At 45.0% G+C, this 12,026-nt stretch overlaps 1 protein-coding gene across 6 annotated transcripts in view; it reads left to right on the forward strand.

Annotated features, from left to right (window-relative positions):
* The window catches only part of STIM1 (stromal interaction molecule 1), a 197,801-nt gene that overhangs the window by 159,905 nt on the left and 25,870 nt on the right, over positions 1-12,026 (forward strand). For all 6 annotated transcript variants that reach the window (XM_006094514.3, XM_014460736.2, XM_006094516.3 and 3 more), the window contains exons 4-5: positions 912-1,023; positions 5,122-5,237. In XM_006094514.3, coding sequence (XP_006094576.1) covers positions 912-1,023; positions 5,122-5,237 — 228 coding nt within the window. The remainder of the gene's footprint in view (positions 1-911; positions 1,024-5,121; positions 5,238-12,026) is intronic.

A 12,026-nucleotide genomic window follows, 5' to 3' on the forward strand; every position in this document is an offset into this window, starting at 1 on the left:
TGACAGACAGGGTGCAGCGCCCAAACCCCCTGATCTCCTGCGCTCTGTGTGTGACAGGGTGTGGCGTCCCACCCCCTGATCGGCCCTGCTCTGTGTGTGACAGGAGGGTGGCGCCCCAACCCCCCCCTCACGGGCCCTGCTCTGTGTGTGACGGGGTAACCCCCTGATCCGCCCTGCTGTGTTTGTGACGGGGGCGGTGCCCTAACTCCCCTATCGGCCCTACTCTGTGCTCTGTGGGTGATAGAGGGCGGCGCCCCAACCCCCTGATCCGCCCTGCTGTGTTTGTGACAGGGGGCGGTGCCCTAACTCCCCTATCGGCCCTGCTCTGTGAGTGACAGGGGGCAGCGCCCCAACCCCCTGATTGGCCCTGCTCTGTGCATCACAGGGGGTGGCGCCGCAACCTCCCCATCAACCCTGCCTTGAGTGTGATAGGGGGTGGTGCCCCAACCCCCCAATCAGCCCTACCCTGAGCGTGACTGAGGGTGGCATCGCAACCTCCCAATCCGCCCTGCTCTGTGCATGACAGGGGGCGGCGCCCCAACTCCCCAATCAGCCCTGCTCTGAGCCTGACCAGGGGCTGCACCTAGGGATTGGGCCTGCCCTCTGCCACCCAGGAGCAGGCCTAAGCCAGCAGGTCGTTATCTCCTGAGGGGTCCCAGACTGCGAGAGGGCACAGGCCGGGTTGAGGGACCCCCCCTTCCCCCCTGAGTGCACAAATTTTTGTGCACCGGGCCTCTAGTACATAAATAAAAAGTAGAGTGTGTGTTCCTTTTTTAATGTAGGATTTTATGGGAGAATGAAATGTTAAACACATAAACATGTGTAAATGTTAAGGTCAGTGTGACTGTGACAGCAAATGCGAGCCTTGCTTGGCGTGCTGGAGTCATGGCTTTGCTTCTCTCTTCCCACAGTGTACAACTGGACCGTGGACGAGGTGGTGCAGTGGCTAATCACATATGTGGAACTGCCTCAGTATGAGGAGACCTTCCGGAAGCTGCAGCTCAGTGGCCATGCCATGCCAAGGTCAGGAGACAACTGGGTTCTCTCACTTGTAGTACAGGAAATGGGCTGGGATTGGCCTGCCTTCAGGTTACTGTGGCCAGTTAAATGAGGTTACACCCTTTTTAGGGTAGAATCTATAGACCTCTCCTCTTCTCATATCTACTGTGCACTTGCCATAAAACAGATGACTACTTAGAATCCATTCTCTTATTTAATATTTCTATCAATACTGGGAATAGTACTAATAGCTGCCATTTATTGAGTGCTTAGTACATGCTAGACACTCTACTTCAACACTTTTTATACAGTATCTCATTTAATTCTTATATCAAAGCCTGTGGTGTTTCTCTTTATTGCTCTTTCACACCCCTCCCCCCCCTGCCCCCTTCACCCAGCTGTCTCTTTTGTTGCCCAGGAGTCTCTGGAGCTCTTTTAGCCTCCCCAGAATTATGCATATCAGTTAATCTACTCTAAAGAAATTGTGCAGAGGTGGGGGCTGACTGCCATTGGACACAGCCTCCTCTCTGGAATGACTCCTCCAATAGCTATTGTGCCCTAACTTTGCCTCCTTTGCAGGCATAATATGCTAGGGCTTGGGGTGGGAGTGGGGAGGAGATGGAGTACTGCTTGGACTTCTTGTTATATCGAACTAGTGCCATATGTCATTCAGTCATTAATCCATTTACTTATTCACTCAACGAATATTTACTGGGTACCTGCTCTGTGCCAAGCACTTGTGCTGGGTGCTGGGGATAAAGGTGACAACAACCTGCTCTTGTCCTCAAAGGGCTTACTGTCTGGTAAGTGCTGATTGTGTATATGTATATTCTGTCATCTTATTATGTAGGTGCATCTGGTTATGAGCTTCAGCAAAGGGGAAAGGGGAGGGGAAAGCTGTTGGAATGCCCACACATTGTAGTCTCCAGCCACAGAACTACCAGACACTGCTGTCCAGGCCCAGCTAAGCTGGCTGTTCCCTCTTCTGCTGCCTATAACTTTCTCTTCATAGCTCTCCCTGCCCTGGAGAGAATAATAATCTTAATGTTTGTGCATCCCTTTATAGAGTGCTTTCTTACCTATTATTTCAATTGATTCACACAATTCTGGGAGGAAGGAATTACTGTCCCAACTTTTAGCTGCACAAACTAAATTTCAAATATTTTATGATTTATCCAAGCTGGCAAGTGGCAGAACTGGAATTTGAACTTAGGTCTGCCTGGTTCTAAGTGCCCTGCTTTTTTCACTGCTTCTCCCTCTTGCCCCATGCAGTTGAAGATGGATTTGTCTATTTGTCTATTTGACAAATTTTACCAAGCACCTACCATATGCCATGGGCCCTGAGGACAAAGACAAGCATTAGACCTCATATGTGCTTTTAGGAACTCCAGGTTTGATGGACGAAACAAGCAATTGAATAGATGATTGATCATGAAGTGCCAGGATTTAGGTTTCTTTCTCATTACCCATAGAAATAGTGGCAGTGCCTTGTGGATCACTGGACCATTTCACCTATGCTTGGATTAAAACTGAAGCCTAGGATAAGTCAGTTCCCTGGTCATGGTCTTACTTAGCCCTCCTGTGGCTAGGATTAGATCTAAGACCAGATCCAGCTAGGCTGGGCTCAGGAATAGAGGAAGCCAAGCTATGGTACTCTAGTAACAGCAGAAGCATGGAGCCTTCAGTGCATAGAGTAGGGATGGTTCTAAGCCCATCACTAGGTAGCATGATACAATGGAAAGAATCCAGCAGATTTGAGTTTGTGTCTTGGCTTTGTTGCTTACTTGCTATGTGACTAGGCAAGTTACTTAGTTCTAAGTCTCAGTTTTCACATCTGTAAAGTGGAGCTAATAATAGAACTGAGTTCTTAAAATCATGAGAAGTAAATTAGGTATTGAATGTAGTGTTAGAACAGTACAAGATACACAGTAGTTGCTTACTAAATGTTAGCCACAAATGGTTTTCATTTGTTTCATAGCTTAGAAGTAGATAGCAGTCAAATTCATAGGTTTTTTTTTTGTGACAAATAGACTGTATAAAAGATGACACTTGTTTTGCTCAGTCAGATGAAGTTCAGTACAGCTGGTAGAAGTGCTCTAAAGAGGGTCTCCAAGAATTCTCAGGGTTATAGGAAGCATCTGATTTTACATAAGTTTACACAGAAGGAAACTGAGGCCTTAGGGGAGGGACTCAGCAGTTTGTGATTAGACTAGTCACTCAATGATAGAGCTGACACCCCTACTTCCTATCAGTATCTCCTTGCCTCTCTTGTAGGTGGGCTTGATTGCTTCTCAGACAAGAGAAGGAAGTAGCTGCTCCTGCATGCCCAGGCAGGAGTATAAACACACACTCTGATTTCAGAAGCTTCTTTTCTATCTGGGGAAACAAAGATATGCATTTGAAAAGAGCTCTAGCCCTAGCCATTTGGCTCAGTGGATAGAGGGTCGGCCTGTGGGCGGAAGGGTCCCAGGTTCAATTCCAGGCAAGGGCACATGCCTGGGTTGTGGGCTCGATCCCCAGTAGGGTGCGTGCAGGAGGTAGTTAATCAATAATTTTCTCTCATCATTGATGTTTCTATCTTTCTCTCCATCTCCCTTCCTCTCTGAAATATATCTATATATCTATATAAAAGCATAATATGCAAATCGACCAGATGGCAGAATGACCAGTCGGCTATGACATGCACTGACCACGAGGGGGCAGATGCTCAACACAGGAGCTGCCCCCAGCCCACAGGCCCTGATCATCTGAGCCTACCAGCCAGCTTCTTAATCCCTCCCCCTGGCTGGCAGGCTCCAATCTCCCAATGGGGAACTGGGAACCGGGAACTGGGGGTGGGTAGCAGTGGATTCAGGCGGCACCAGGGCCCCCAATTGCCCCGCTGGTCATCCCACACACAGAGGGCAACCAGCGGTGGTGGCAGGGGGCAGGACTGGCTGCTGGCAGCCGGGGAAGATCAGCCCTGATCACAGGCCAGGCCTAGGGACCCTACCTGCGCATGAATTTCATGCGCAGGTAGGGTATGCAGAGAGGGAGAGAGAGAGAAAAAAAATTTTTCTAAATAAAAAAAGAAAGAAAAGAAAAGAGCTCTGACTTTATGGACTAGTTAGTACAGTTGTAAATGCTCACTTGTGGGATCCAGACAAGTGACTTTTCAATCTTTCATATCTTAGACCCTTCTCCTCCTATACCTACTGTGTTCTAGCAGAAGAGAAACAAAGTTCAGTTTTTCCAAGGTCATTTTCTTGTTTACAGGCCATCTCTTATTAGAGTTATTATTAACAATATGATTGAAGGTCATAAAAAATTACTATATCTGATTGGGAGTAAATTACGGTGACACAGGTATACGCTAACAAGATATGCAGTATTTGTCATCAGCAGGTTTATATTTAATGACTGTTAAATATATTCATTATTAAATATATTTAATTGGGTTAGGATTAGAATAATTCAGAGGTCCCTAGAATCACTGGGTCATATAGTGTGACATTTTGACAAGGACTGGACAAGAGAATGTATTTATGAATGGTGAGTGTGGAGACAGATATATAATGGATAATCCCTATAAGGGGAAGCACATGGAAAGTTTACACCTGGGTGTGGGAATGGTCACAAATGAATATCCTTAGAGACTAGGATACTCAGGAGAGGTAGACATGTGGAGAAGGGTGAACAAATTATTGGTAAATGTTATGTGTCTCTGCATACCCACCACTGAGATCCATCAGTATAGACCAGTGATGGCGAACCTTTTGAACTCAGCGTGTCAGCATTTTGAAAAACCCTAACTTAACTCTGGTACCGTGTCACATATAGAAATTTTTTGATATTTGCAACCATAGTACAATAAAGATTTATATTTTTGATATTTGCTTTATATATTTAAATGCCATTTAACAAAGAAAAATCAACCAAAAAAATGAGTTCGCGTGTCACCTCTGACACGCGTGTCATAGGTTCGCCATCACTGGTATAGACTCTGTATTCTAGCATGCAGAAGGGAACAGCCACCAGGTGCTAGGAGTCATGGAAGTGTTCCTGGAAGAAGTGAGGAGTTTTACCAGGATCCTTCCTAGCTTTGCTGGCAGAGAACTGAATGCCTACTCTTTGCTTCAACAGGCTTGCTGTAACCAACACCACCATGACAGGGACTGTGCTAAAGATGACAGACCGGAGCCATCGGCAGAAGCTGCAGCTGAAGGCCCTGGACACAGTGCTCTTCGGGCCTCCTCTCTGTGAGTCTTGTGGAGAGAAGGGCTGCTGGTGTGCCATGGAACCCAAGGCTGTTGGGGTGGCTGGGCTGAGGTCCTGGGTCTCCTGGGTACACCTGCCTCCACATTTCCTGCTGCTGTTGAGATATTAAATGGTTTTACATTTTAGTCCAGCCAGATATCAACATCTATTCATTAAATACATTAATGAAACATCTGCTTTGTGCCAGTGCTGTGCTGGAAACTGTAGGAAGACCTGGATGAATCATATTCTGGCCTAAGGGGATAAAATGAATGTTCTAGAGAGGTACACAGTGCTTCTGAATTCCAGAGGAGGGGTGGAGGAGGCATACTATAAAAAAGGTGGCATGTGAGCTCTGCCTGTAAGGAGGGCTAGGGCTGTATTTCATTCAGGGGGCCAGAGAGGGCATTCTGGTGGAGGAAACAACCTGAGGAGGAACACAAAGGCTAAAATATGAAAGTTATGCTCAGGGATAAAAGTAACCGATAAGGGCTGAATGCTATTTCGCTTCTCCCTGCTCTCACTGTGGGTGTGCAGAATGTATGAAGTAATTGTTGAACATCTGTGTTCTTGGACAACCAAAGAGGACTAAGTAGGCTTTCACTGAAGCAATAGAGACACACTCAGGCCTAAGGAAGGGTGTTCTCTTCTGTCAGGAGTTAGTCGAGAGAATTAGGTGGTCCAGCTCCTGAAGATCTGCAAAAGCCTGACATCCTTTTTCTTATTCTAAGTGAACTCAGGGGAAACAAATATTTCTTAGAAGATTAGCCTTGACCAAACAGGCTCTTAGGGTTCACTCCCCGCCCTTTGAGATCTGTTGGCGTCAGTTGAGGATGCCAACAGCAGAATGCTATAGAGCCAAGGACTAGTCCAGAGAAGCAGCTGGCATGTAGGGTGGGAAATGGGAAGTGACTGCTAATGGGTATGTGATTTCTTTATGGAGTAATGATAATGTTTTAAAATTAATTGTGCTGATAGTTGTATAACCTTATAAATATGCCAAAACCATTGAATTGCACATTTTAAAAGAGTGAATTTTAGGGTGTATGAATTATATCTCAGTCACCATCATTATGTACATCTAGATTCTTTTTAAAAACATAACCTGAGGGTATTTTTTTCCCCATTGATTTTTTAGAAGGAGGGAGAGAAACATCCGTGTGAGAGAGACACATCGATTGGTTGCCTCCTGCATGCGCCCCAACAGGGGCCAGGGACAAACCTACAACCTAGGTGCATGCCATTGGCCGGGAATTGGACCCGAGACCCTTTGGTCCATGGGCTGACGATCTAACCACTGAGAAAAACCAGCCAGGGCCCTCTAGATTTTCTTGTAACTCCTGGACTTTCATATAGAGAACTTAAGTTTAGGAAAGCGCATTGGTCTCTTTTAAAAACTGCCACTCATTGTTTAACCTTGTATAGGTTACTTTTCTCGGGATGTGTTTTCTGATTTGTATCATGAAACAATTGAGCTAATGGATCCTTAAGATTCCAGCTGCTACATTCTGTAATTTTTTGGGGAAACCCTTTGGCTGATAGGGTCCTGTGTAAAAGACAGGAGGTCTGTTCCTTCCTACTACTATCTATATCCTTTTCCTTTAGGAATTCTCTGGCCCTTGGCTTATCAAGTGATCCTGCCTACACTTAGATTTCCTCACCTGTAAAATGGGCTTGGTCAGTAAGGCTGTTCCTGGCTCTCTCACTCAAGGACTCAGATAGAGCTGGGTATACTCCTGGGAACTAAGATTTTGGAATCCAGCAGCTGTCCTGATGGAAAATATTGTTTATCCTTGCCTACTGAGGCTTGTTAAAGAAAATTTTTGAAAATTGTCAGCTGAAATTTGAGGAAAATACTAGGAAGCTCTTTGCCAGGAGACTCTGCAAGGGTGGGGCCCTGCCTGGTAGGGTCCTGCAAAGAATCCCTTGATCTGTGTCACTCTAGGCTTTGTGTTCTCATCTGAACATGGACTGAAACCTCTAGTCCAGTGCTGTTCCCTGTCCAGTGCCCATGCAGGATTTAGAATGAGGGCCTATGCTAGCTCTGACCTGTGTTCTTCACCTGGTGAGTTCTTAGGGCTGTGGTTCTCACGCCTCATCATAAGGCATGTAGTAGATAAATACTCCAGAGAACCTGGGCCAGTTACAGCTGCCAGCCATGGCTACCTTAATGAAAAGCCTGCTGTTGGTCTGAGGTGTGAGAAATCTTAAAAGCAGAGATTGTTGTGCAGTAGCCAGGAGGGTCTGCTGAGTGAGCATGATCCATCTACTCACAGCAGCTTCAAAGCTTAGAAAGAGGGAAAAGGGATCATACTGGCTCAGCAGAGGGTCACCTCAGAGTCCATTTGCTGATAGTAGATGACATCTCAGTCTTCCCCATGTGGCCACAGAGCAGCACATGGCTCTTTACTGACTTTTCCACCCTGCAAAGTTGGCTCTAGGCTTGGAGGCCCATGTGGGGCTGCCCTAACTGTGCCAGTAGCCAGGTGTTAGGTATGATCTGAGAAACCAATGCCCAAGGCAGTGTCCAGTTGGAGGCCTAAGCTGATGTCTCACTCTGGCAGCAGATCATTCATTGAGGGGGCTTTTTCTTCTCTGCAGATAATTTCTCAGAGAAAATGAGGCTCAGAAAGATGAGGTGAGTGTTTAGAGTTCATTCAGCATTTAAATGGCAGAGCCATGACTCAAACCCAGGTCTTTAATTTATATTTTAGTGCTCTTTTCTACTCTGTAATCCCACCCTCTACTTGTGTAGAGGAAACAAATTATTATATAAAGAGTTACAGCTTTGAAATCAAGTAAACTGGCTCTGTCACTCAGAAGTTTTGTGACCTTGAGAATATTCCCAAGGTTCTATATGTCCCAGTTTCTTCTAAACAAATGGTAGCTACTATTTTCAGTATACAGTACAGTACAGTACGCCTGCTCTGGTCAGTCCTTGGCTAGGGACTACTGTGCCCTTGGTGCTTCAGCAGGAGTATTGAGAAGGGTATAGGGAGAGGCCTGCCAAGCAATTGTTGGGGTTGGGGAAGTTGTGGAGAGGAAAAGACAACACTACACCTGTCTTCCTTCTTCAGTGACTCAGATAATAGGGAAGAGTCCTTGGTAAGCAGGAGTGGCTGCCTCTCTGGCAAAGCTTGCTCTGGTCTGTCAGCTCTATCTTTACCTTCTTTCTCCTTTCTGTTATGTTCCAACTCGCCCTTCAGCCTTCTTCAGAATGCCTTTCTAGCCTATTCCCAGGAATTCTCAATCCTTCCCTCTTACTCTCCTCTGGGAAGCCACAGCCCTTTGTACCTGACTCCTTTATAAAATTCTGTTTCCCTGTCTGATACCATTTAACCGGGAACTCCCCGGGAGTAGAAATAGCTTTGTTCATCTGTCATCAGCACTTAGCAAAGGCCCAGCAAGAAGTAGGTGTCAAGTGATGTATTCTAGAAGATATACAGAAGGAGGCTGGGCCTTGACAGAGCTACAGGACTGAGGGGAGTTGGGAGAAAATCCTTTCCAGCTTGGTTGTGAGGAGAACTGCTACCTGTGGAGCATCTTTGGATAGGTGAGGCAATTAGAGCACTTTTGGGGCTATAACCAGAAGGGAGGTGGGCCCAGGAATAGCTGTTCCAGGTTAAACAGACACCTCAACACAGAAGGCTATGTAAATGACAAAAGAAATTCTTAGCACATATTTTGGCAGGTAGGAATGAATATCTATAGCTGCTTGGGGCAGGGTGTTGTGGGCAGTAGATTGGGAGAGGGAATTCCAGAAAGTGATAATGATTAGAGGCTCACTTCTTAGTGATAACTGGAACCTTGAAAATTTTCACCATTACCCCTAACTCTGTTGACATGTCAGCATCTCATTAGTTTACACTCTCCTATGCTGCCTTAGGCCTGATTGTGTGAACAGTTGACCTCATTTTGCTAAAATCTATTTACAGCACTCAGGCTAGGAATTCTTCCACCCTCTGGGTTCTCAGGTCCCAGCCAGCTTCCCTGGGTTAGCTTTGTTCACTTGGCCAGCCACATCTGTTCTCATGAAAACTCCATCGTCTCTCTGCCCAGGCTATGTTCTTTGGGTGCGAGGTGTATGCTGAGAGCTGAGCTTGTGTAGGGGCTGTGTAAGATAGCTGGCCATATTCTTCATGTCCCAGGAGCTGGTATTTGCCCTTCACATGCACTTTATATTATACAGCCCCTCCCCTCTTTTCAGGCTAAAACCTCTTCTTACCGCCTTTGCTGAGCACTTGCTCTGGTCAGGCTCTATGCTATGTATGGAGCTACAAAGATAAATTAGTTTTGTGCTTGGTCCTGAGGAACTCACAGACTATCAGAAAGAAGTGACTCACATGAAAGCTGAAAAACATACAAGATAGTCCCTGAGATAGTTAGAGATAAGTCATGTTTACCTGTCCAAAGAGAGGGTTGATCAGGGATCCTAGTTCAGAGAAGAGGAATGAAAGGATCTCTGTGGACTGTGCTGGGCTGGGAAGGTAGGTTGTAGGAACTGAAGAATGGGAGTGGGAATATGATGAAAAGAAGTACATCATTAGTTAGGCATAGACTAGAACTTGATTTCTGTATTTCCCCTTCTTTTTCTGACACAATAATTTATAGATTCTGTATTATTCAGGGTTCAACAGAGTAACAGAGCCAATAGGATATGTATATAGATATGAATAAGAGGAGATTTATTATAGGAATTTAATAAATCATGTAATTGTGGATGCCAAGAGACCCATGATCTGCCATTGGCAAGCTGGAGAACCAGGAAAACCAGTGGTGTAATTCAGCCCAATTCTAAAGGCTTGCGAATCAAGGGAGATGATGGTGTAAGTTTGAGTCCAAAGGCCAGAGAATCAGAGGGCTGATGGTGTAAATCCCTGTCTGAGTCCCAAGACCTGAGAACCAGGAGCACTGATGTAAGAGGATGTCTCAATTCAAGCTGAGAGAGCAAATCCACTCTTCCACCACCTTTGGTTCTTTCAGGCCCTCAGCAGCCTGAGGATGAATGGATGATGCTCAGACTACCGATTCAAATGTTAATCTCTTAAGAAGACAACCTCACAGATACACCCAGAAATAATGTTTTTCCAATAAAGTTAACATAAAATTAACCATCTTAGATTTATTTAGGACTCTGGGGTTCAGGCCAGGGCTCCTCTGAAGGGACCTGACAATTCTCACATCAGCCTTTCCAGCCTCCATCTCTTCCTCAAATTCCACATCCACATTCCTAATTATCTATTGGATAAGTCCATCTGAATGTTTCCAAAACATCTCTAAGCGTTCATTTACAAATACACATTTGATCCCTTTAGCAATTCTATATAACGCATTTTACAGCTGAGGAGGCTGAGATCCAGATGGGGGAAGTGAATTTCATAACAAATTGGGGAAGAGGACAGCATAAAACCTAGACTTCCTAATACTTGGTGTAGGATGCTTTCTTTGATGGCAGAATTTCTCTACATGAGGCCTTATGTATAACCTTTTAAAGGTCTGTCCTGATGGCTAGGCCACAGTCAGCTCCCAAGATGTTATTTGGAGGGAAAACTGGGGCCTTGGAACTCTTAAGTCACATTCTGGCTAGATCAGGAGATATAGGCCTCTCCATGGTGAGAGATATTTGTATGTAACAAAGTGGAAACAATACCTGCTGCATGAGTATGAAAGTTGTCATGACAAAGTGGGTATAGTAGAAAGACCATGCAATCAGGCACAGCTGGATTTGAATCCTAGCTCTGCCACTTTTTGTGAACTCCAGCAAGTCATTGCTCCTATGAGCCACAGTTTTCTGGTCTATAGAATGAGACTGCTAATACTCTACCTTAGAGAGTAGTTGTGAGAATTAGAGATGGTGAATATAAATATCTGATACATTGTATATTTGCTCTATTTTAGTTCCTTATATGGATTAAGGAGAGGGAGATATCATATTTGAGGCTGATCAGTAACAACTCAGTCCCACAAATATTTATTGAGGGCCTCTGTGTGTTAGTCGGTGCTGTGCTAGGCACTGATGCACAGACAAGTAACAATCAAGGGCCACAGAGTAAATCAGCCATATTAGACTCGTTTTCTTCCCACCACACTTGGTTGCTCATGGAATGTGACAGATAGCATAGCTGAGCTTCACCTCTGCATTTGAGAGGGCAGAAGGATGTAAGTATGGGGTGGATGCTTTACATTTAAGTAAAGTCAAAACTGGTTGAAGAGATCCAGCAAGTACTGATAGGTGGAACAGTATTACCTTAGATCAGGGGTGGGCAACCCCTGGCACACGTGCCAAACATGGCACGCTAGTAACTTTTGCTGGCTCGCGAAACCCTCTCTTATAATCTTCCATTTACAATTTTTGTGAACATTTGAATGACTTAAATGTTAAATTACAAGGAACTGGCGAAACACTTGATGTTATGTTTAGTTACATAAAGGCTTTTGAAAAGAAACTGGAAGTCTTTAAGAGGGATGTGGATGATGAGAGATTTAGATATTTCCCAAACCTGAAGAGGCACATCAAAGACCTCCCAAGAGATGACAGAACAGACTGTGAAAGCCTTCAAAAGCTGTTTTTAAACATCATTGAGTCAACTATTGAGCAGTTCTTCTCAAGATTTGCAAAATTCAGAGAACTGGAAGAGACAGCAAAATTCATGAGGTTTCCAGACAGCATGAAACTGGAGGAACTAAACTTACAAATGTTTTCACGGATAGACATGGCTGACTTTGAAATGCAGTTGATTGAATTTCAGAGTAGCTCAATTTGGAAGCAGAAATTTATTGACCTTAGAGTT

Source organism: Myotis lucifugus, unplaced genomic scaffold, assembly GCF_000147115.1.
Source record: "Myotis lucifugus unplaced genomic scaffold, Myoluc2.0 scaffold_138, whole genome shotgun sequence".
Lineage (NCBI taxonomy): Eukaryota > Metazoa > Chordata > Mammalia > Chiroptera > Vespertilionidae > Myotis > Myotis lucifugus.